Source organism: Coregonus lavaretus (assembly GCF_964263955.1).
Source record: "Coregonus lavaretus genome assembly, chromosome: 5".
Taxonomy (NCBI): domain Eukaryota; kingdom Metazoa; phylum Chordata; class Actinopteri; order Salmoniformes; family Salmonidae; genus Coregonus; species Coregonus lavaretus.
The window spans coordinates 29,445,220-29,472,074 of record NC_139992.1 but is presented as its reverse complement, the minus strand read 5'-3'; the positions used below and the strand labels follow the sequence as shown (position 1 = coordinate 29,472,074).

Below are 26,855 nucleotides of genomic sequence, written 5' to 3'. Positions count from 1 at the left end.
ATGCGTAAACCAAATACAGTGCGACTTAAATACGTACTGGGAAAACAAAACACACGGGTGAATATCCCGGCGATAAAAGTAACATAATGCTCAACACGAGCTAGCGACACCTCCACATGGAACAATAACACACAAAGACATGGGGGAGCAGATGTACCAGGTGTGTGTGAAAAACAAGACAAAACAAATGGAATGATGAAAAGAGGAGCGGCAGTGGCTAGAAGGCCGGTGACGAAGAACGCCGAAGCCTGCCCGAACAAGGAGATGAGGCAGCTTCGGAGGGAGTCGTGACAATTATGGGGTATTGTGTGTAGATTGATGAGGGGAAAAAAACAATGTAATCAATTTTAGAATAAGGCTGTAACGTAACAAAATGTGGAAAAAGTCAAGGGTTCTAAATACTTTCCGAAGGCACTGTATGTACCTTTATTTTATTTATTTATATATTTGATAAATACATTTTGACAATATATTTAAATATATTTATATTTTATTGAAATATATTCCAATATATGATTAACTTTTTAACGTAATAAAAATTTATTTATTTTTGTAGAAATGCTACATTTTCACATATGTAGACACTGGTTTAGTGCTGGAGATAATGAATATGAGGTTGAAAAGTGGTGGAGTTTCCCTTTAAATTCCGTTTTTTTATGTGGATTTATTACTGCAGCAGACTTCTGACTCTTCTCTGTTTGTTTCCAGATGTGTGCAAGACCTTTGGCAGTGGAGTCGTCCAGACGTTCAACGGAACGGCATTCTACGTCCGCTCCACCTGTCCGTTCACCCTGACACGTTTTACTCACAACCGGGTGGACTGTGACATCACCGTGCATCGAGGTAAAAATGGCCTACTGGACTATATCGAGATCAACGTCAACAAGATCCAGACCCGGATCCTGTACAATGGAACCATCTTCGTCGAGCAGAGAATGTTTGTGCCTTTATTTACTCTATTCTATTTGATTATATTATAGTTTTGTTCAATTCTATTTAATTATTTACTCATCAAAAACAGAATACACATAAAGGGGTAGTTGCAGAGTTCCAGATATTTTTACTTTTCATATAAAATCATGCATAACACAGTTTAGGAGTGGGTCTTTGAGATCCAGATAAAGCCAACTGTAAAGCTTGATTTAAAAGTATGTTCAGTGGATATACTGTATGTATCCTGTATTGAATGTGATTTTTAATCCAATGCGCTTAATCGTGGTCTGTGAAACTGGCAGTTACACTATTACATCAAAGCAAGTGATTACATTGAATAGTGAAGTGTCTGTCCTTGCTTGTAACTGTAATTATTGGTAATTACATTTTAACTTACATAAGCTCCTAGCTCTAGCGGAAATAATGGATGGATGAATCTGGTTACCTTCAAATGCACCAAGATGATATTACTATAGTCTCTTGCGTAATGCAGTTACATACATCATTAATCTGAGATCTCTAGCATGACCAAGTTATTAATTATATATTACACCAAATATTAGCTAAAGAGTGTCCTTCCCTTTTCTTCACACCGAGAAAATATACAGTCTAAAATTATCATTAACCTTTTTGGCATTGTAACAATTTTCTTGTAATGCCATTTAAAATGCCAATCAGTTGTGCTATAAATCACTAACAATCATGATTAATCAATGATGGGGAAGATGATGATGATGACGATTGACTATGACGTGTTTGTGACAGGGTGTCCCTTCCCTACGATCACACCTATCAACACGTGTTCCAATATGGTATCTACACCAAGCTGAGGAGCACTGTTCTACCTCTGTCTGTCATCTGGAGCAGTGTGGGCGTGGGCATCGACTCTCTCTGGGTGAGTGATCCATAAACGGCTTCAAATACATTGTTGTTACCTATTATTTGATCTCTCATGACATCCTTAACAAAGTTGATTAGGTTCCGGGTGCCGAGATGACCTATTATTTCATACATGATTGATTGACTGGTCCCTGGTCTGTCCTCTAACAGGTGAAACTGGAGCAGGAGCTAGTCCGTGGAATGACTGGACTCTGTGGACGACCAGATATACCAGGTCGATTATCTTAGAAACATATTTTTTGTACTTCTAAATATATATATAAACACTGTATATCAATTTGATGCATTTTGTATTGTACATATAGATTGTCTAATTAATCTTACTTTGAAATTGACCATCGACTTGATGCATCACTATTTGAGAGGTTCAAAATGCAGTATGGAGCCAAATACAGTGAACAACCTCTTGAATATCAATTGTCTGGACGCTATCTACACTTCTTGCTGTTAGCTGTGCGCTAACTACACTTCTTGCTGTAAACTGCGCTCTAACTACACTTCAGTGTACTAACTACTCTAGATTTTCCTGCAAAATTAGATGACCGTCAGCGATTGATTGCAGAGAGTGTTCTTTCAAAGGACGGGTGCCAGACCATGGACTCCCTCCGCACTGAGAGCATGGTACTTTTGCTTAATTATGGTCTACGTCCCAAATGACACCCTATTCCCTATTCAGTGCACTTCTGTTTGACCACTATTTGGGAATAGGGTGCTATTTGGGATGTGGACTGCCATTTCAATCTGGTGGTAAGGTACTAGTATCACTTCTTGGGATCTCTGGTATTGTGTGCTTGGCCTCAAGGTTATGGCTGGTGAATAACACTAGACTTCTGGTGAATTGTAATGAATGGATTTAAGACATAGAACCCTGCAACTTTATGGCAAGTCTTGATGTTAACAGTTCTATATAGAATATGCCATATTGCTGTAACGTAGGTTATATTGTTTTGAAGTCTGCAGTAGTGTTTTACAGTATGATGTACAGTATGATGTACTGTATGTATTATGTATTATTTAATAGGTCTGCCAGAAGTTCTTCTCCAACTACATTGAATGTATGAAGGCTGACACAGGCAAATACATAAATCTTTGTAAAGAGAATATTTACGGATATGAAAAAGAGCATTATGTAGGATGTGCGTTCTACAAAGAAATTGCCCATCAGTGTCAGACCAGCTACGCTTGGAGGACCTTGACACGCTGCCGTAAGTAGATCAGTTCAGAAAAAATCTAAGTTTATAAAAGCTGTTAGTTTATTAGATAGTTTATAAATATGTTATGAACAGTTATAACACATTCTATTGACTATTAATCTTGTTGAAGTAATTTTGTTCTAAACAAATTCTTAAAGACTTGTGTGTCTGTCTGTTGTAATACAGCTGAGTTCAGTTGCCTAGGAGACCTGCACTTTGAGGAGCAGGGTGATGCGTTTGTTTCCACCTGTTCCAACCCAGCACCTAGAACCAGTGATCAGGACATCACCAGCACCTGTGTCTGCCCCCAAGGTAGGGCTTACACTGTCATCCGGAGAAACACTGTTTCAAGTGTAGGCTAAAGTGTAAAAGGTTTCTTTAAAATATTAATTGTAACTGATTCATTGAACAGACAATGTCTTAGCAACCAGATATGCACTGCTTTTAAGATTACCGTCACATATTATGCAACCTGCCGGGAGACAATTTTGAACATTATCTTTAGTGTTACAATCACATAAGGTTGATGAGGGTTTTAAATGGCTATGTTTCAGGTCAGGTACTGAACGATCGAGCGGAGGGCCATGACTGTGTAAGTGTGACAGCCTGCCCATGTGTGTATGCCGGGAGGAACTATGCACCCAGGGAAGAACGCAGAACTAAATGCCAGACCTGGTGAGAGAATCAGAACTCAGGAGTCTCAATGACAACATATTCCCTATGTAGTGCACTACTTTGGACCAGAGCACTATGTGGTTCTAGTCAAAAGTATTGCACTAGACTATATGTTGAAAAGGATGTCATTTGTGAACTAGCCAGACTTCTCATTGAATTTGTCAACTTATTGATTTAGATTCAGAAATACCGTAACATGATACTCATGTATTTCTCTACAGTGTGTGTCACAATGGCAAGTGGACATGCTCTCAGAATAGCTGCCCTAGAAGGTGTGTGATTGAAGGGCAGTTTGTGACCACATTCGATGGAAAACAGTATGCCCTTCCCGGTAAATGCACATACATGGCTTCTAAGGTAAATCAATAGATTTTCATCTCACAGCACTATGGTAATTTTGAGTTATTCTCATACAGTACTTTCACCCAAAGTACTAACTTCTCTTATTCTTTATGATTGAAATAAAACAGGGTTTTAATTGGACGATATCCATTCAGTTTTCTGAAAAGACGTCCTCTATCCAAAAAGTGGTTCTTCAGATTTACCAGGTACTCTAAGTCTGCTTGTAACTTTAGCTTCCCCTTTACATTCAAAGTCTATGTTTATGATAATCAACAACATCTAAAACACTTTTTTGTTTATCAATTACAGAATACCTACACATTCTCTCACAAAAGTGTACAGTTTGAGAAAGAGGAAATCCGAGACCTACATCAGTCAGACAATGCCATGGTGTTCTGGCAGTCATCCATGTATGTCCAGGTACTGACATCCTTTGGCATGAAGATCCAAGTGCAGACGTCTCCAGACCTCCAGCTTTATATCAGTCTACCACAGAGTGAAGTTGGGATGCCAGAAGGTACTTTGCTTTCATCATTATAATGGTTTTGCATCATATATTATAATTATATATGATCATTATAATTATATGTTATCATTAGCATATCAGTGTTTAAGTCACATTGACTGAATCCTGTGAATATTAAAGAAACAAACAAATTATGTATAGGTTATTACTGTGTAATTACCATTTTGTCATGTATCTGGTTATTTCTGTACTGTAAAATAAAGTGGTAACGTTTTTTTGTCTACAAACTATCCTTTTGCAAGGACTTTGTGGAAACTACAATGCCGATACCACTGATGATTTCAACACAAGCAGTGGTATCGTAGAAAATGCAGCGGAACCGTTTGCCCTGTCCTGGAGTGTAGGGGACTGTCCTGTTAACATACCTAAAGTCTGCATCAACACCGACAACGGTAAAGTCCCTCTGACTTATCATGACTTAAAAAAGAGGTTCTCACATACATTCAGTTGGTTTTCTATGAAGGAAATGAATCAGTTTGTTTTAATAACTACATGAAAATAATACATATAGTGACAGAATTACTTTTACATAGCATTATTGTTCTTTTCTGTTGGATACATTACATAGTCTATATGACTTTAAGAATGAGGGGAATGTGAATGCGTCTTGCAATACGACATAGAAATGCAAAAATCCTAATTTTGTTTTTGTGTTTCTTAATCTAACATGTGGACGATTACCTCTCAGAAATATTTGCGGATGAGAACTGCCACCCCTTGAGAGACCCCAGCGGGATTTTTGCCAAGTGCCACGATCACGTGTCCACTGACAACTACCACAAGGCAAGGATTTACTAGTACCCACACTTCTTGTGAGAACTTTTTATACATTGATTAAGGTCAAACAAAAATATATATTTTAATTGGTATTTACCTTGTATTTAACTAGGAAATGATGATGTAACAATGTTTTGTAACAATTTGTCACTTGATGTTTGCAGGCTTGTATCCAAAGAACATGTAACTGTGGGACTGGGCTGCAGCAGTGTTTGTGTGTGGCCCTGGCAAACTATGCCAAAGCCTGTGCCAACCAGGGCATCACAGTGGGTGACTGGAGAAGGGCCACCAACTGCAGTGAGTAACACCCATAGAATCAGAATAATAGAATGGACATTAACCTTCTTATGACGGTATAAAAGGTCAGCCATTTTGGTAAGGGAGTTGGTAAGTCAGTGGTCAGCCATTGCTGTGATAAGATATTGTGTAAAACAATACATTTGAATATTTTTTACACTGTATGTTTGTTAGGTGGAATGATTCCAATAATTTTTCAAATTAACGGCCAACATTCCATACGAACAATGCGGTCAATCCATAGCCATACACTGGCTGAAATCAGTTTGTGATAGGACTTAGACAAGTAAATGCAAACAAGTACTGATATTGTATCATATAATAACACTCACAGCTTTCCAAGAAAACAAACATTGAGACATTTATGGTCTGTTTACATATATTTTAGAGGCTTTTTATATATGAAAATGTGTATAAAACCTGTGTAAACTGTATTTAGATGACAATATTTTATGTTGATAATAATTATATTACACAATTTCTGATTTATCACATTACTTTTATTTTCCTGCATAAGTAAAAGCAGGAAATGCATCAACTATGCCTCTACTGCCATTCATTCCAATTAGACTGGTTTGGATTTCTCCCTGACCACAATGACTGCCATTTTCATACCATTCTGGAACTTTGAGAGTTTATTACATAGGTAAGGGTGACTAGGGTGAGCAGGTTATTAGCGATTAGAGTCACCCTGTTAATGTTTATTAACATTAATGTCATTTTGGATTTCCAGCGGTATCGTGTGAGAACAATCAGAGGTTTGACTACGAAATGCAGGCGTGCAACAGCACCTGTCTCTCCCTATCTGGGCCAGACCCCAGGTGTTGGGTGGAGGATGCACCTGTGGAGGGCTGTGGCTGTCTGGAGGGCACTCATCTGAACGGGGGGCTCACCTGTACCCCGAAGGCCCAGTGTCCTTGTCACCATCAGGGAGGAGTCACACCACCAGGACCTGTTGTCATCGATGGACGACAGTGGTGAGTTCCTCTTACATACTACTTTATGGAGGTGCCATTACAGATGACAATGTTACCATGAATAATTTTTCTGACTCTTGCACATGTCCAAAAAACAGAGGAGATCTAGTCCTATAACGGAACATGTTACTGTTTGTTGGTATTATTATTAATACATTTATTTGAACAGGGACAATGTACAACAAAACATAAGTCTCAGTATACTTGAGAAAAGATGCGTTGTACCAGATTGATCCAACAGCTAATTTCTGTCTGCAGTCCCCGGGCAGGGTAACATACTGTACAAACATGAAAAAACATTATATATGAAAAGACAACATAATAAAAAGCCAGAGGTCAGGTCATACAGATACGTTTCCACACAGAAGTCAAGACATTGCACATAATAATCAATCATCGGAAACATTGCTATTGGACTTATGAGTTGTAAAAACACATAGTAAAAAACAGCTGTTCTTTTAACTACTTTTTGTAGTCACACATTTTACGTTTTCTGGAGGTTGGTTCCAGTGTTGAACAGCTTTTACAGAAAATGCAGATTGGGCAAAAGCTGTTCTACACACTGGAACTCTACAGTTTCCATTCACTGCTCCCCTAGTATGTGACCCTATAGATAGTCACTTGACTACTTATGGGTTGTGGAGCAAGTCCATGTAAACATTTAAAAAGCAGCTTTACAGTTGAACATTTACAAAAACAAATAAAAACGTAACAAATTGTGTTTCTTAAACATGTTAAACAATGGTGATGAGTATTCGGTTTCTGATCAAAAACTTTTAATGCACGCTTAAACAGAAATTGCAATGGTTTGATTGTCGTTTCTCCTGCTTGTGACGAACTTGTAATGTAATAGGACATGTAAGAAAATATCATCGCATGCATATAAACCTTAGCAGCATTAGTGTTAAGACAGTTGCTTATATGTTAAGGAAGTCAAGATTTTGCTAGCCTGAGTTAAAATACCTCACGATAAGCGGCATTTGAACATATAGGTTATGGGGCGGGCCGGCGAGGTAAGTAAATGATCTTGAAACAGGTCTTGGCAGTGGTGGTCAGCTAGTGAAGAGGTCCCTACGTAATCACGTCACGTAGCCTAGGCTAGTTGTCTCCCTACTGAATTTGGAACTGAGGGAAAGCCAAATAAAAAATGAATAAGAAAAGGCAATCAACTTTGATGAAGTTTGTAAAGTCCAACAATCCTGAAAAATATGTTGAATTGAACCCGAAATGAGCCAGAGAACTGTCAGTGCCGGATGAGAGGAGTGAGAAGCAAACTGCTCCTAATGGCGAATGCCTTAGCTAGCAGAGCTGCTTAACCCGCCAGTTCAGCATCACCACCAGCACCTCCACTAGATAGTAGGCCTACTAGCGAGTCAGACTCGGCGGGAGAGGCGGACGGGGGGGCAGCTCAGTTCAAGACCAAGCAAACGTATAACCCCTGGCTTGTCAAGCAAAATTCAAAGCTGGCTGTACAACATGCAAAAAGGTAGGGAGTTTGGGCCAGGAGAAGACTGGAAGGATGAAACTAGCAAAAGAGTGGGTGGAATGTACAGTAACATCCTCTGCGTCCGATGTAAAAAAGCAACAAAGAGCCCTCAAAAAAAGGTTTTTGAACATGCCAAAACCAAGGCCCATTTAGCACAAGCAAGCATTGTTGGCAAGGCTAAAGAGGACACCTTAACACAGGTTGTAGTTAACGCTCAAAATAAAAACATAGACACTACAGCCAGTCTTCCGAACAGCTTACAAGGAGACTAAACGTCACAGACCCGCTCACAGTTTTGAGCAAGAACTTGACTGTCAGGAGATAAATGGACTTGACATGGGGAGAATTCTCCATTCCAATGTTGCTTGCTCCAACATACAGCAACATATTTCATCTGAAATGTACGAAAACTATTTGAAAGAATAGTACAGTGCTCTCCCAAAATCAGCCTAATGCTCGATGAGGCTACTGGTTTGAATAAACAGAGGGCCTTGATTGTATACATTTTTGTTGATCTTGTGGAACTGGAGGATTTATCTGCTGGGGCAATTGTCCGTAATCTGTTATCTGCATTATAGGGTGTAAAATTTACTGAGGACTTTCTCTACAAAACCCTCATTGGAATTACGTGTGATGGTGCGTCTGTCATGCTGGGACGCAAGAGCGGAGTAGCAACAAGGCTCCAGGCCCTCTTCCCTAATATAACTGTTTGGCACTGCTCGGCACACAGGCTTGAGCTCGCAGTAGGTGTTGTGGTAAAAGATGATGGGAGCTATCAATCATTTAAAAATACTTATGGACAAGCTATATGCGCTTCATAGCGTATCTAACAAAAACAGAATGGAGCTGAGGGAGTGCACAGAGAGTTTAGACATTCAGCTGTGCAAAATCGGCAGGATCTTGGACACTAGATGGGTGGCATCCAGTTTTAGAATGGTAGAGTCTGTGTGGAAAAATTACCCGGCTCTTCACAAGCATTTCACCACAGCAGCTGAGGATGCCTCCCGCGACGGCGTGACCCATCAGAACTATAGTGGCCTTGCCATGCGCATATCCTCGCATGCGTTTGTTAACAATCTAGGACTTTTGTGTGATGCACATCAAGAACTATCTGAACTGTCACTCAAGCTCCAAAAGAGAGACTGCACAATTATTACTGCACACATGGCAGTCACCAGGGAAGCGAGGGTGTTCAGTGCAATGGCAGAGCAGCCAGGCCGACACACAAAACTCAGCCAGAGAGGGATTCAGGAGAACTCTTTCCAAGGCGTCAAACTGAATGGTTGAAGACCCAGCGACAGAGTCCTTAATCAGAGGGAGTTTTTCGAGAGCTTGGTGAGGAACATGGAGGCTAGAATGTTCTCTCAAGGAGGACGGGCAGTGGACAATACAGGATACAGCCAGTTCATAGAGGAGCTGAAAGTGCTTCACGTGCAAAACTGGCCTGGAGGACGCAGGAGCACTGTATGGAGAAACAGAGATAGAATCTCTCTGCCAGCGGTTTGGCATTGACAGTCCACATATGGTCATACGGGCCTACAGGCAGTACAGAGACACTAATGGTAATGATAAAGGAGAAATTCCAGACTTAAAGAGCTGCTGATGGCAGTCAGCACCATCCCCATCTCCAGTGCAGAACGCGAGCGGGGATCTTCTCAAATGAATCTGATTTGCACCTCAACCCGCGCCTCTCTGCATACCTCCACCATATCAGGGCTACTCTTTCTGAACCTTGTTGGCCCACCCCTGACCAAATTCTACTCAGTCCCCTATGTGAGGTCATGGATTGATAAAGGACACAGATGTGTCACAGACACCAGGAGCAAAACAAGAAATAGGGAGGAGAAGATGCACGAGGAAATGGCTATGTTGTAGGAGGTTTTGGAAAACTAAGGTAGGAACATCTTTTTCCTTTACAAACCTGTTCTGTACTGTGAAGTTAATCTGAATATGCGCTTCATATTATCAAATAGGCAGGAGGCCTATATATTATAATATGTGTTCTGCTGTAGGCTACATTGATTTATTTTATTTGAAGTATATTCTGATATCAAATCAAATTATTGTGATATGTTTGTTCTACTGTTACATTGATGTCTTGAAAAGTATATGCAATTTGAGTCTTGTAAGCCCCACAGCGTATGTGTGCATATGCATATGGCGGGTGTTCTGCAGTGACACCAAAAAATGTTGCTGTACATTTATGTCTTGAACATTTGGCTATAAGAAATTCAGACTTGTAAGCCCCACAGTTATACTAGAGGAAGTGGACATAGTATATGTTTGAGACCAACAGGTGGCCGAGGCGTGACGGTGGCTGTGTGAGAAGCGCGCCAGTATCTCACATAACTAGAATGAGATTCACTTTCTATGATCTCTCTCCCTCTCTGCTCCGATAGACATGACCCTGAACTCTCATCTCTCAAGCGTTGCACTTAATCATTTATTTAGACTCTATGCTGTAGGCCACCAACATATTTGATCAACTTCCAAATATTGTTTTACTAAAGAGAGAGAGAGATAGACTTTTGGCACGAGTGCAGCCATCACCAGTGAGTGAGCTACGCATCATTGGGTGAGTCAGTGAAACTGGAAAGCATTTTTAGGACTATAATTTCCTCCTCATAATCCCAAAACCGCCATAAAAAAGCCAGACTACGGTTTGCAACTGCACATGGGGACAAAGATCGTACTTTTTAGAGAAATGTCCTCTGGTCTGATGAAACAAAAATAGAACTGTTTGGCCATAATGACCATCGTTATGTTTGGAGGAAAAACGGGTAGGCTTGCAAGCCAAAGAACACCATCCCAACCGTGAAGCACGGGGGTGGCAGCATCATGCTGTGGGGGAGCTTTGCTGCAAGAGGGACTGGTGCACTTCACAAAAGAGATAGAATCATGAAGAAGGAAAATGATGTGGATATATTGAAGCAACATCAAGACATCAGTCAGGATGTTAAAGCTTGGTCGCAAATGGGTCTTCCAAATGGACAATGACCCCAAGCATACTTCCAAAGTTGTGGCAAAATGGCTTAAGGACAACAAATTCAAGGTATTGGAGTGGCCATCACAAAGCCCTGACCTCAATCCCATAGAAAATGTGTGGGCAGAACTGAAAAAGCGTGTGCGAGCAAGGAGGCCTACAAACCTGACTCAGTTACACATGCTCTGTCAGGAGGAATGGGCCAAAATTCACCCAACTTATTGTGGGAAGCTTGTGGAAGGCTACCCGAAACATTTGACCCAAGTTAAACAATTTAAAGGCAATGCTACCAAATACTAATTGAGTGTATGTAAACTTCTGACCCACTGGGAATGTGATGAAAGAAATAAAAGCTGAAATAAATCATTCTCTCTACTATTATTCTGACATTTCACATTCTTAAAATAAAGTGGTGATCCAAACTGACCTAAGACAGGGAATTTTTACTAGGATTAAATGTCAGGAATTGTGAAAAACTAAGTTTAAATGTATTTGGCTAAGGTGTATGTAAACTTCTGACTTCAACTGTACCTGTCAGCAACTGGTGTGACTGAAATAGCCTAATCCACTAGTTTGAAGGAGTGTCCACATACTTTTGTATATATAGTGCATCTAACCCTACCACTCCAGTAACCCTGCACATTATCGCCCCCACAATATATAGGCATCGATTGAAGCTCTGTGTTAAATTAAAATCTCCCTACCATTATATCTAAGCCAATATGACACCAATCGCGATGGAAATTGGCAAATCAACTTGATTGGAGGTACACAACACACTCCCCACCTCTCGTCCTGAGCCGTCCGGCCATGAACAGGATTGTTAGCAATTGATTTTTAAGAGTATTTCTTGCGCCTACCTAGCTCAAATTCTGATGATGGATTAAAACTAGACTATACTGTCCATAAAGTGATTATTGGACTTACAAAATGCCGGAATGACAAAATGTGTAGGTGCAACAGTTTTTGTTAAATTTATAATTTATCGCTCTCATGTGCACATTTCCGCCCATTAAGAAACAACAATGTGCTTCCTTTTTGTAGCATTACTGACAATGCTAACATATTTTTTCAGCAGAATCTCAGAGTTCTAACACCAGGTTGGTTGCTCGGCAACAACACAGCTGCTTGCACCATGCTGCCAGTCATAAGAAGTGTATGCAAACAAACCTAGGCTTCTGTATATAGCTAGCTATATGGTGGTATTCAGGCTGAGGTTAATCAATAAATGCAAACAGATATTTTGATTGTACAAGCAAGCTAACGTTAGCTATGTAACATTAGCTACCTAGCCAAAGTCCAGCAGCTGGCCTACAGTGGGGAAAAAAAGTATTTAGTCAGCCACCAATTGTGCAAGTTCTCCCACTCAAAAAGATGAGAGAGGCCTGTAATTTTTATCATAGGTACACGTCAACTATGACAGACAAAATGAGAAAAAAATATCCAGAAAATCACATTGTAAGATTTTTAATGAATTTATTTGCAAATTATGGTGGAAAATAAGTATTTGGTCGATAACAAAAGTTTTTCAATACTTTGTTATATACCCTTTCTTGGCAATGACACAGGTCAAACGTTTTCTATAAGTCTTCACAAGGTTTTCACACACTGTTGCTGGTATTTTGGCCCATTCCTCCATGCAGATCTCCTCTAGAGCAGTGATGTTTTGGGGCTGTCGCTGGGCAACACGGACTTTCAACTCCCTCCAAAGATTTTCTATGGGGTTGAGATCTGGAGAATGGCTAGGCCACTCCAGGACCTTGAAATGCTTCTTACGAAGCCACTCCTTCGTTGCCCGGGCGGTGTGTTTGGGACATTGTCATGCTGAAAGACCCAGCCACGTTTCATCTTCAATGCCCTTGCTGATGGAAGGAGGTTTTCACTCAAAATCTCACGATACATGGCCCCATTCATTCTTTCCTTTACACGGATCAGTCGTCCTGGTCCCTTTGCAGAAAAACAGCCCCAAAGCATGATGTTTCCACCCCCATGCTTCACAGTAGGTATGGTGTTCTTTAGATGCAACTCAGCATTCTTTGTCCTCCAAACACGACGAGTTGAGTTTTTACCAAAAAGTTCTATTTTGGTATCATCTGACCATATGACATTCTCCCAATCCTCTTCTGGATCATCCAAATGCACTCTAGCAAACTTCAGATGGGCCTGGACATGTACTGGCTTAAGCAGGGGGACACGTCTGGCACTGCAGGATTTGAGTCCCTGGCGGCATAGTGTGTTACTGATGGTAGGCTTTGTTACTTTGGTCCCAGCTTTCTGCAGGTCATTCACTAGGTCCCCCCGTGTGGTTCTGGGATTTTTGCTCACCGTTCTTGTGATCATTTTGACCCCACGGGGTGAGATCTTACGTGGAGCCCCAGATCGAGGGAGATTATCAGTGGTCTTGTATGTCTTCCATTTCCTAATAATTGCTCCCACAGTTGATTTCTTCAAACCAAGCTGCTTACCTATTGCAGATTCAGTCTTCCCAGCGTGGTGCAGGTCTACAATTTTGTTTCTGGTGTCCTTTGACAGCTCTTTGGTCTTGGCCATAGTGGAGTTTGGAGTGTGACTGTTTGAGGTTGTGGACAGGTGTCTTTTATACTGATAACAAGTTCAAACAGGTGCCATTAATACAGGTAACGAGTGGAGGACAGAGGAGCCTCTTAAAAAATAAGTTACAGGTCTGTGAGAGCCAGAAATCTTGCTTGTTTGTAGGTGACCAAATACTTATTTTCCACCATAATTTGCAAATAAATTCATTAAAAATCCTACAATGTGATTTTCTGGATTTCTTTTTCTCAATTTGTCTGTCATAGTTGACGTGTACCTATGATGAAAATTACAGGCCTCTCTCATCTTTTTAAGTGGGAGAACTTGCACAATTGGTGGCTGACTAAATACTTTTTTCCCCCACTGTATGTACCTGGTTAACACCATTCAGCTGAAAGCTAGCTAGCTAACAACCAGGGAAATAAAGGTAGCAAGCCAATGAATGTGGTTTTGATTAGCTAGCTAACATAACCTTATACCAGTCAGATGAGAGCTAACGTTGGCTAGGTTGCTAACCAACAAGCGAGGAACATTTGCTAGCTATATTTAGTAAAATAAGGTTTTTCACATAAAGCTGAAGTCATCATGTTTAAACTGCTGATCTAGACACTTGCGTGTAATCGGAGAAGAAACAAATATGCACAAATAAACTAGCGAACGTCCTTGGCTGCTATGATAGTCAATTCAACTTTAGCTAACTAAGTAACCTTAGCAAACGTAAAGTTGTAACGTGTATGACCAGTTCATGCACCCCAATAGGTCATACTTTCTTACTTTCTAGTTAGTTACGTTAAGTTTAAAACCACTAAACTTTGGGAAACATTTGCATTACACAGACCAAGCTACGGTAAGATCACACAAACCATAGCCGAGATAACAAATTGTTTTGTTAAGAAACAGTAAGATAGTTGTGAACCGCAAATAGTAAATGGTTGAACCCCAAACGCACATGTAAACAGAACCTCAGTTGTGCATGCTAGCTATAATCAATTTACCAGACTCGACTGACAGCATCGCTGTTTCAAAAGTGTAGAAAAAATTTCAGCTCCAGCATAAACTCTTTCTCCTGCTGTCTTGTCATTCTTATAATCAAAATATGTGCTGACTGATCAACACAGTGTCAAGTTACTTTTCAGTGTGTTCACAGAAAAAAGTCTCCATGCAAAAGTAAAAAGTAGTCAGGGGGCTGCAGATGGTACACCAGGGTAAAACAACAAAAATCACTAAGAATCACTGCTTGTGTGACATTCCATGTGCCAGCCTGGTCTCATAGACTAGATGTAACATAGTAAATTAAAGCCGGGACACAGAAATCAGTATATGTTAATTTAGATATGGTTACATAAGACAGAAGGTTACTTAAAACCATTTCCTGCAGTCAAATGACCAAATCGCCCTCTAGTGGCCTCATGGGTGGAATGTTATTAATATTTTTAATAATTTCATCATTAATACACATTTCAAAACACCCACTGAAAATCCAGTGTTTCTATGTCAAACGGTTTAGTTATATTTCAGTCTTCTGTGATATATATGCTGTAAAGTGTAATATTGGGATGCAAACTCAAAATGTATTACATTTCAACTCTATATCTGTCATGCTACAGGTGTCCTCATTTTTTAAAACCATAACCTTGTGTGAGGTGTATACTTTTGTTTCAAAGTAGATTTGTTTAAGACTACCAAGAAACACTCTGATTTAGCCCACTGTAGTAAAAGGTTTTAAGGCAAAAACAAGGGTAGTTGGTCGGGGTGGAAGGATGGGTGTATAACGCGAATGTCTAGCAACCCAAAGGTTGAGTGTTCCAATATCATCATAGACAACTTTAGCATTTTAGCTAATTACCAACTTTGCTACTTTTCAACTACATAGCATGTTAGCTAACACTTCCACTAACACTAACCTTAACCTTTTAACATAACTTCTAACCCTAACCTTAACTCTAATGCCTAGCTAACGTTAGCCACCTAGCTAACATTAAAGTTAGCCATAACAAATTGGAATTCATAACATTGTGTAATGACCTTGGGTTTATAAGCGCGGATATCAACTCTGCCACGCGAGCATGCTTTTGGGGCACAGTCGATGGCGCGCTGGACTTCGGGCTAGAAAAGGTTGAGGGTTCGAGACCTGCTCCCTGCCTGTTTCATTACATTGGTGTCAGAAGTGATCGAACCTTGCATCCACGAACGTGCGTGTGCTTGGCCGTTGAGCGCGTTCCTGTAAGACGTTGAGTTGTAAGCTAGCGCGAGGACACGCACTTTGAAAGGAGGGAGTTGTGTAACAACCCTGGGTTTATAAGCGTGGATATCGACTCTGCCACGTGAGCATGCTTTTGGGGCACAGTCGATGGCGCGCTGGACTTCGGGTTAGAAGGTTAAAGGTTCGAGACCTGCTCCCTGCCTGTTTCATTACAATATCATACGTATTGGAAATTCCTAACATATTGCACGAATTGAAATTCATAACAGATCATAGGAATTGCAATTCGTAACATATCATACAAATTGTTGTTCGTAACATATCATGTGAAATGGATGATGGACATCCACAAATTAATATATACAATACGAAATGTAACATACTTTATCATACTAAATGGAGAAACTAGGATTTACATACAGAATAATACAAAATGCTATGAGATCAGGTTGCAGCAGCTTGCAGTCAAAAGAAAACAAAATGCTTACTAACTTGGTTAACTACTTGATTAAATGAGTTTGTTTTCAACAAATCAACTGTTTTAGACTATTATATTTTAACCCAGAGAAATAAACGTGCAATCACTACTGAGTAAATGAACTAAATCATTTTGGAATGAACCCTTCCAGACATTAAAATAATCTGTTGAAGTCAACCTGTTCAGAACAGGATTCTGACAAACTGAGAATCATAGATCAATAAAAACGACCTTGTCTTGAATCCATCAATAGCCTAGGCCTAGGTGTGTGGAGACACATATTGACACAATATGACACAATATGAGGAGGAAATTGTAGTCCTAAAAATGCTTTCCAGTTTCACTGACTCACCCAATGATGCGCATCTCACTCACTGGTGATGGCAGATGCACTCGTGCCAAAAGCCTATCTCTCTCTCTCTTTTGTAAAACAATATTTGGAAGTTGATCAAATATTTTGGTGGCCAACAGCATAGAGTCTAAATAAATGATTACGTGCAACGCTTGAGAGATGAGAGTTCAGGGTCATGTCTATCGGAGCAGAGGGGGAGAGAGACATTAGAAAGTGAATCTCATTCTAGTTATGTGAGATACTGGTGCGCTTCTCACACAGCCACCGTCACGCCTCGGCCACCCGTTGGTCTCAAACATATACTATGTCCACTTCCTCTAGTATAGCTGTGGGGCTTACAAGTCTGAATTTCTTATAGCCACATTTTCAAGACATCAATGCACAGCAACATTTTTAGGTGTCACTGCAGAACACCCGCCACATGCATATGCACACTGTCACACCCTGGCTATGGGACTCTAGTTGTTGAGCCAGGGTGTGTTTGTTCTATGTGGTGTGTTTCTATGTTGGGGGTTCTGGTTTGTTGTTTTCTATGTTTGCCTTAGTGACTCCCAATCAGAGGCAACGAGTGTCAGCTGTTCGTTGGTTGTCTCTGATTGGGAGCCATATTTAAACTGTCTGTTTTTCATTCGGGTTTGTGGGATTTTGTTCCGTTAAGGTTTGTGTTATGTATAACTTCAGGACGTCACGCATCGTTGTTTATTGTTTTTGTGTCGTGTTCAGTAATAATAAAGTATGTACGCTTATTACGCTGCGCCTTGGTCCGCTTCCTGTAACGATCGTGACAGAAAATCCCACCAAGATGTGACCAAGCAGCGTGTCCAGGAGCCATCGCCAGGGAGATCCCTAACAGATCTCCTTCGCCTCCTCGACTGGGTCAAGCCGAGTGAGGAGGAGAAGGGCTTGACCTTGTGGCAGAAGGGCGAAAGGCTGGCGAGGGACATGGAGACCTGGTCCACGGGTAGGGGAGACGCCCAGAAATTTTTTAGGGGGGGGCTAACGCCGTGGACGACGGGCCAGCAGGAGACCGCGGCAGAGCGGCCCAGCGGATTGGCAGAGGAGGACGCCAGGTTACGGGAGTCACTGGTCACCAGGGGGAAGGAGGTTGTAGAGGCACGGCGAGAGGTACTGGCGTGTGTTGCCAGTCCGGTCCGGCCTGTTCCTGATCCCCACGTAGGGCCAGTGGTGTGTGTTCCCAGTACGGTCCGGCCTGTTCCTGCCACTCGCACCAAGTCAGTGGTGCGCGTCGTCAGCCCGGTCCGGCCCATTCCTGCTCCCCGCACCAAGTCAGTGGTGCGCGTCGTCAGCCCGGTCCGGCCCATTCCTGCTCCCCGCACCAAGTCAGTGGTGCGTTTCGTCAGCCCGGCTCGGCCCGTTCCTGCTCCCCGCACCAAGTCAGGGGTGCGCTTCGACAGCCCGGCTCGGCCCGCTCCTGCTCCCCACACCAAGCCAGTGGTGTGCGTCGTCAGTCCGGCACGGCCCGTGCCTGTTCCCCGCACCAAGTCAGGGGTGCGCTTCGACAGCCCGGCTCGGCCCGCTCCTGCTCCCCACACCAAGCCAGTGGTGTGCGTCGTCAGTCCGGCACGGCCCGTGCCTGTTCCACCGGTGGCTGGTCCGGCACCGGTCAGAGGCTTCACGTCGGAGCTAGAGCAATCCGCTCCACCAGTGTTCAGTCCAGCTCCGGCCAGCAGGGCCAGACCGGACCAGGGGTACTTTGGGGGGTTAGAGAAGGAGTGGGGGTCAAGCCCGGAGCCAGAACCGCCGCCGAGGAGGTATGCCCACCCAGCCCTCCCCTGTTTTGCTCTTTTTGAGGCGCGGTCGCAGTCCGCGCCTTTAGGGGGGGGTACTGTCACACCCTGGCTATGGGACTCTAGTTGTTGAGCCAGGGTGTGTTTGTTCTATGTGGTGTATTTCTATGTTGGGGGTTCTGGTTTGTTGTTTTCTATGTTTGCCTTAGTGACTCCCAATCAGAGGCAACGAGTGTCAGCTGTTCGTTGGTTGTCTCTGATTGGGAGCCATATTTAAACTGTCTGTTTTTCATTCGGGTTTGTGGGATTTTGTTCCGTTAAGGTTTGTTGTGTATAACTTCAGGACGTCACGCATCGTTGTTTATTGTTTTTGTGTCGTGTTCAGTAATAATAAAGTATGTACGCTTATTACGCTGCGCCTTGGTCCGCTTCCTGTAACGATCGTGACACACACATACTCAGCTGTGGGGCTTACAAGACTCGAATTGCATATACTTTTCAAGACATCAATGTAGCAGTAGAACAAACATATCACAATCATTTGATTTGATATCAGAATATACTTCAAATAAAATAAATCAATGTAGCCTACAGCAGAACACATATTATATAATATATAGGCCTCCTGCCTATTTGATAATATGAAGTGCATATTCAGATTAACTTCACAGTACAGAACAGGTTTGTAAAGGAAAAAGATGTTCCTACCTTAGTTTTCCAAAACTCCTACAACACAGCTATTTCCTCGTGCATCTTATCCTCCCTATTTTTTGTTTTGCTCCTGGTGTCTGTGACACATCTGTGTCCTTTATCAATCCATGACCTCACATAGGGGACTGGGTAGAATTTGGTCAGGGGTGGGCCAACAAGGTTCAGAAAGAGTAGCCCTGATATGGTGGAGGTATGCAGAGAGGCGCGGGTTGAGGTGCAAATCAGATTCATTTGAGAAAATCCCCGCTCGCATTCTGCACTGGAGATGGGGATGGTGCTGACTGCCATCAGCAGCTCTTTAAGTCTGGAATGTCTCCTTTATCATTACCATTAGTGTCCCTGTACTGCCTGCAGGCCCGTATGACCATATGTGGACTGTCAATGCCAAACTGCTGGCAGAGAGACTATTTCTGTTTCTCCATACAGTGCTCCTGTGTCCTCCGGCCAGTATTGCACGTAAAGCACTTTCAGCTCCTCTATGAACTGGCTGTATCCTGTATTGTCCACCGCCCGTCCTCCTTGAGAGAACATTCTAGCCTCCATGTTCCTCGCCAAGCTCTCGAAAAACTCCCTCTGATTAAGGACTCTGCCCTGGGTCTTCCACCATTCAGTTTGACGCCTTGGAAAGAGTTCTCCTGAATCCCTCTCTGGCTGAGTTGTGTGTGTCGGCCTGGCTGCTCTGCCATTGCACTGAACACCCTCGCTTCCCTGGTGACTGCCATGTGTGCAGTAATAATTGTGCAGTCTCTCTTTTGGAGCTCGAGTGACAATTCAGATAGTCCTTGAAGTGCATCACACATAAGGCCTAGATTGTTAACAAACGCATGCGAGGATATGCGCATGGAAAGGCCACTATAGTTCTGATGGGTCACGCCGTCACAGGAGGCATCCTCAGCTGCTGTGGTGAAATGCTTGTGAAGAGCCGGGTAATTTTCCACACAGACTCTACCGTTCTAAAACTGGATGCCACCCATCTAGTGTCCAAGATCCTGCCGATTTTGCACAGCTGAATGTCTAAACTCTCTGTGCACTCCCTCAGCTCCATTCGGTTTTTGTTAGATACGCTATGAAGCGCATATAGCTTGTCCATAAGTATTTTTAAATGATTGATAGCTCCCATCTCTTTTACCACATCACCTACTGCGAGCTCAAGCCTGTGTGCCGAGCAGTGCCAAACAGTTATATTAGGGAAGAGGGCCTGGAGCCTTGTTGCGACTCCGCTCTTGCGTCCCAGCATGACAGACGCACCATCACACATAATTCCAATGAGTGTTTTGGAGAGAAAGTCTTCAGTAAACTTTACACCCTCTAATGCAGATAACAGATTACGGACAATTGCCCCAGCAGATAAATCCTCCAGTTCCACAAGATCAACAAACATTTTTGCTTGTAGGTCCATATCTGCCAGCTGAAGTCTGATGTATACAATCAAGGCACTCTGTTTATTCAAACCAGTAGCCTCATCGAGCATTAGGCTGATTTTGGGAGAACACTGTACTATTCTTTCAAATAGTTTTTGCTTCATTTCGGATGAAATATGTTGCTGTATGTTGGAGCAAGCAACATTGGAATGGAGAATTCTCCCCATGTCAAGTCCATTTAACTCCTGACAGTCCATTTCTTGCTCAAAACCGTGAGCGGGTCTGTGACGTTTAGTCTCCTTGTAAGCTGTTCGGAAGACTGGCTGTAGTGTCTATGTTTTTATTTTGAGCGTTAACTACAACCTGTGTTAAGGTGTCCTCTTTAGCCTTGCCAACAATGCTTGCTTGTGCTAAATGGGCCTTGGTTTGGGCATGTTCAAAAACCTTTTTTTGAGGGCCCTTTGTTGCTTTTTTTCATCGGAGGCAGAGGATGTCACTGTACATTCCACCCACTCTTTTACTACCTTTTTGCATGTTGTACAGCCCAGCTTTGAATTTTGCTTGACAAGCCAGTGGTTCTAAGTTTGCTTGGTCTTGAACTGAGCCTACGTCCAAATTGCACCTGCTCCTGATGGCGATGCCTTAGCTATCAGAGCTGCTTAGTATTTAGGCATATATGATGTGAAGTAGGCCTCGTGAAATCATTGTCAAAAGCGCAAGAGGTACTGTTTGTTGCATGTAGGTGTAGATTATTTGTGAGTTGATCATATAGAAATATCAAAGCAATCTTTCAACGCCAAAGCAATTGCCTGTCTATGGTGCAGGAACCACTGACTCGCTACCCTTTCTCTAAAATCAAAACATGCCAAGAGTGTGCAAAGCTGTCATCAAGGCAAAGGGTGGCTATTTGAAGAATCTCAAATATAAAATATAATTTGATTTGTTTAACACTTTTTTGGTTACTACATGATTCCATATGTGTTATTTCATAGTTATGATGTCTTAACTATTATTCTACAATGTCAAAAATAGTAAAAATAAAGAAAAACCCTTGAACGAGTATCTGTGTCCACAATTTTGACTGGTAGTGTATATATATATAGGCCTATTGTAAATGTGTATTATTTTTGCATCGCCATTTTATTGCAAAAAGAAATACAAGTACAAACATAACTTTAAGCTACATATAGTTTTGACAGAGGTAATGAACTGTCCATTGATCAGTACAGCAATTGATAAAACAGCACCATGTTTTAAACACAAGTGGTTCTGAGCATAATTCAATATTACACAGGTAAGCTAACAGTTACAGAAATCAGGATTTTTTTTTTCAGCTCATGAAACATGGGACCAACACTTTACATTTTATGTTTATATTTTTGTTCAGTGTAATAAAATAAAGCATGAAAAGTTGGGTAATGGGATAATGTCTTACTGTGGTGTGTGAAGAATCCAATACTTTACCATGTATGCGGTACAAATAACATTATTGTGGGAGCACCTCCTCTAAGAGTATGAATTAGGCTGTTTGAGAAGGTTTGAATCCCAAGCAACCTGCATACACATAATTTGAAGTACAATATAGCTACTGTAGTAGGTCAAAGCTGTGTGCTGGAAAACCTTGGTAGAGCATGGGTGGAATAGGCTTTGTGGTGCTCATGTGAATTTCCTTTCTTTTTCAGCTTCAGACCAATGCCTATTCTCAGTTGTTTTTAATTGTAAATATGGTATTGGCACTGACCCTGGAACTGGACCTGTATCCAGTTCTTACTTACTTTCTCATGTTCTTCTTATTTCTATTTCTGATGTGTTTTTGTTATACTTTACTTTTTTATTTATTTTCTATGGTACTACTGCATTGTTGGGAAACAGTAAGCAAGAAAGGCATTTCACTGTACTAGTGCAAGTAACAATAACAATTTGAAACTTGATACATGTATCAGGAAGGCGTCTTTTCCAACACACCAACATCTTACATCCACCTTTTTATAATCTTTTGCAGCAAATGTGAGGATGGAGAATTGCAGTGCTCTGAGGATTGTGGTAAATATAATATATATATATATATATATATATTTTGTGGCGCTTGACATGCCTTCAAAGATAATACTGTATGTTACTGTCTGTTTCAGTTTGCACCCAGGGGAAAGTTTGTGTGCATTGCTCACAATTGTCAATAGACACAGCTCGAGAAACATGTGCCAGTCTGAGCAAACCAACAGTAAGTTCACTGTTAATATTCCAAACAAAAACAAAAAAGTTAATATTTAATGCTAGCCCAAAAGTAGAAATTAAAACTGTTAATGTTTTAGTCTGCTGTACAGTATATGCACTATGCAGGGTAACTCTCAGCTATCCATTCGGTCAATGAGATACTCATATTCTTTGTTCCCAGAGTGCTGTTCAGAGTTGTACAAGTGGCTGTTACTGTCCAGGGGGCCAGTTGGAAGACCATAGGGGTGTGTGTGTCACTGTGGACAACTGCACCTGTGAATACAGCGGCAGAGTGTTCAAAGCAGGACAGAGTGTCAAGACCAACTGTAGAATATGGTGAGTGAGCCACAACTGTTGCCTTGCTACTTCTGAAGTGTGTATCAATTACAGATAACATGCATAAGTGAATGTATCACAAATACGATTTGGGGATTTGTCTATTTTGAAAGACAAACACACCAGGTAGTGTATTATATCTAACGAACATCAGGAAGTGTTTGTCTGAGTCTGAGCTGAAGCAAAGATAGTGTGTTATACTCACTGTCTGAAATGGAATCCAGAATTTGAATCCTAACCTCTACTTAAGTTGATTTTTCACTTAGTTTCCTATTAACATCAATACATGACTAAGCAAATAATTCTACTTAAGTGGAAGTTAGGAATCGCCCCCTAAAAGTTTGTCTCCATTCACCTCCCAGCACCTGCCGTCAAGCCCAGTGGAGCTGTGTAGATAAACCATGCCCTGGTACATGCCTGGTGTATGGGAACGGACACTATCAAACCTTTGACTCTAAATGGTACCGCTACGATGGGAACTGTCAGTACACATTAGTGGAGGTGAGTCACAGAAGGCCATCCGATATCACCTTTTCATTGGGTTATCAAGCATTGTTGTTTATTTTGTTTTGTTTTCTATTCTATACTGCTGGGAAATGAATGGTACTGCTTCTTTATAGAACCAATTCCGCTGTTTTCTTCCTTCTCTCATAGGATGGCTGTGGTAGTGGAGCTGGGTCGTTTTCTGTCAAGGTGGAGAGTGTCCCATGCTGTGACGAGGCTCTGACCTGTTCCCGGACCATCGTGTTAGACCTGATGGTAATACACACAGCTCACTTCTCTCCTCTGTCACGCCATGCTTTTGAAGTACATTATTACATAGAACTTCCCCTCAGTTTATTTGGTGTGTTTTATCAAGTAGGACTAAGCACCACTTGGTATCACCAGTTAGATACTAATTGTATTGAATAATGTAAATAAGTATCAGAAAGTTTGCATGTATTTTTTATTTTTTACTGAATACCTCTGTTATTTGGACTGTAATATGGAGAGTTATTAACTTCATTAATGATGTGTTTGTCTTTTCTCTCAGGGTAAAGTCACTCTGACTCTGAATGAAATGAAGGTGACGAGACGGCTCCAAGGGGGATGGGCTTCTCTGGAGGCGGAGCCTCTGTACTCCACCCACACTGTGGGGCTCTACATCATCATCTCAGTGCCTACTAGAGGACTAACCCTCATCTGGGACAAACACTCCAGACTCACTGTCATACTGGACGACCATTGGAGGGTGAGTTCTCTCTGTCTAGACGTTAAAGATGTAACCTGTAAGATTTCCCTATTGCTCATTGATCATTTCAACTGCTGAAATATCATTGCAACTACTGTGATGTCATTGCAACTTCTGAAATATAATTTCATAGCTACTAAGTACTGTTTAGTATTAAGCTATGGTTTAGTTAGCACAACTGTCTTGCCTAAGTAACTCATTAATTAATTTGTTTCAAGTTAATTACCTAATTAATCAGCTGTACTTTCACAGAATCGAGTGTGTGGACTTTGCGGAAACTTCGATTCCAACGAGATGAACGACCTGCAGATAAGTGGGTCATCGGTGGTGTCCAGCCCCCTCGCCTTCGGCAATAGCTGGAAGACGGCCACACCCCCTTGCTCTGACGTGACCAATGAGGTGTTTCCGTGCCAGCGCCACTCCTACTGCTCCACCTGGGCCGAGAGACGCTGTATGATCCTCAGGGGAGACACCTTTAAGGACTGCCACTTGAAGGTACAGTTCGCTTAAAAGGACAGTTCACCCCAAACATTAAACACCTTTAATTAAGGACTGCTACAGAGGTACGCTTAAAAGTATAGCTTACCCCAAACATCACACACCTTCAAGGACTGCCACTTAAAGGTAGGCTTAAAGAGATAGTTCACCCCAAACATGTGGGTCCTTTGTAGCTCAGTTGGTAGATTATGGTGCTTGCAATGACAGGATAGTGGGTTTGATTCCCAGGACCACCCGTACAAGATTTTTAAAAGCATCTGCTAAATGGCATATATTATATTATTATGTAACACCTTTAAATAGACATTCAGTTAAGATGTTCTGCTTTGTTCTCCAGGTGGACCCAGAGCCCTACTACCAGGCCTGTGTGTTGGAGTCATGCTCCTGTGAGTTTGAGGGGAAGTTCTTGGGTTTCTGTACAGCCGTGGCAGCCTACGCTGAGGCCTGCAGTGACCAGGACGTGTGTGTCCGCTGGAGAACGCCAGACATGTGCCGTACGTAACAGATCACAACTGACGCTAATATTCTCCTCAGTATTTCATTTAAAAGTAATGCTAACACTTTACCATTACTTACATGTGTAATGCTTTATTGTTCTTTTTTAAGTATGTATGAGTCTGCCAAGGATAGTCTTTCAATAAGATGCTAATTACATGTACAGTTGAAGTCGGAAGTTTACATACATTTAAGTTGGAGTCATTAAAAGTAGTTTTTCAACCACTCCACAAATTCCTTATTAACAAACTATAGTTTTGGAAAGTCAGTTAGGACATCTACTTTGTGCATAACACAAGTCATTTTTTCAACAATTGTTTACAGACAGATTATTTCACTTATAATTCACTGTATCACAATTCCAGTGGGTCAGAAGTTTACATACACAAAGTTGACTGTGCCTTTAAACAGCTTGGAAAATGCCAGAAAATGATGTCATGGCTTTAGAAGCTTCTGATAGGCTAATTGACATCATTTGAGTCAATTGGAGGTGTACCTGTGGATGTATTTCAAGGCCTACCTTCAAACTCAGTGCCTCTTTGCTTGACATCATGGGAAAATCAAAAGAAATCTGCCAAGACCTCAGAAAAGAAATTGTAGACCAATTACTTCACAATTGAGTGTATGTAAACTTCTGACCCACTGGGAATGTGATGAAAGAAATAAATGCTGAAAGAAATAATTCTCTCTACTATTATTCTGACATTTCACATTCTTAAAATAAAGTGGTGATCCTAACTGACCTAAAACAGGGAATTTTGACTAGGATTAAATGTCAGGAATTGTGAAAAACAGAGTTTAAGTGTATTTGGCTAAGGTGTATGTAAACTTCTGACATCAACTGTATGTGTTATTAAAACACAGTGTTTAAATGAACTATTCCTCTACCTACCCATACAGCGGTGTACTGCGACTACTACAATGAGAAGGGCCACTGTAGCTGGCACTATGATCCCTGTGGACAGATCAAGACCTGTGGCAAAAACAACCTCTTCACCGGCAAGCTGGAAGGTAACTGAACTGACTCAATTCATGGAAATGGATGATCCATCTAACATGGTCCCGGATTTGTTTGTGCTGTCAAACCGATCTGTCAACAGGCTATGATCCCAGAAGATGTTTACATCTGTCATGAGAGATTCATCTGCTCCTCACAGTGATGTTGATCTTAATGCTAACTTTGACATTTTCTCTGTGTGCAGGCTGCTACCCGAAATGCACAGCAGAGGCTCCATACTATGATGAGAACACAGGGAGATGCTCCACTTTGGACAACTGCACTTGTTATTCCAACGAGACTATGGTTAAGCCTGGTACAGTTATCAGGAAACCCACTGGGAACTGGTGAGTACCTATTTACAGTATAGCAGTGCAAGTATACTCTATGTAGGCCTATTATGCGGAAATGAGAAAGACAAAATCGATTTAACATACAGGAGAATGGTAACTGTGATCTTTTACTGTGCTCTCTGTCTACAGCACTTGTGAACAGGGGCGTATTAACTGTGGTAAGTGGATATGTTATAACTGAGTTTACGTATTTGTAAATCAGTTAAGACTTTGATCACAATTGTGACTGACTTATATTA

At 41.5% G+C, this 26,855-nt stretch overlaps 1 protein-coding gene across 1 annotated transcript; it reads left to right on the top strand.

Annotated features, from left to right (window-relative positions):
- LOC311129224 (mucin-19-like) lies at positions 1–26,614 on the top strand (the record flags this gene model as incomplete). Its single annotated transcript, XM_084161526.1, has 22 exons — positions 1–4; positions 709–937; positions 1,699–1,828; positions 1,984–2,047; positions 2,372–2,454; positions 2,855–2,906; positions 3,213–3,338; positions 3,581–3,701; positions 3,923–4,058; positions 4,353–4,560; positions 4,812–4,961; positions 5,258–5,352; positions 5,511–5,643; positions 6,377–6,620; positions 22,950–23,042; positions 23,405–23,543; positions 23,697–23,801; positions 24,076–24,273; positions 24,526–24,768; positions 25,109–25,265; positions 26,167–26,277; positions 26,469–26,614. The coding sequence occupies 22 exons, from the start codon at positions 1–3 to the stop codon at positions 26,612–26,614; spliced, it is 2,967 nt and encodes a 988-aa protein (XP_084017652.1).
- Between the last annotated feature and the right edge of the window lie 241 nt (positions 26,615–26,855).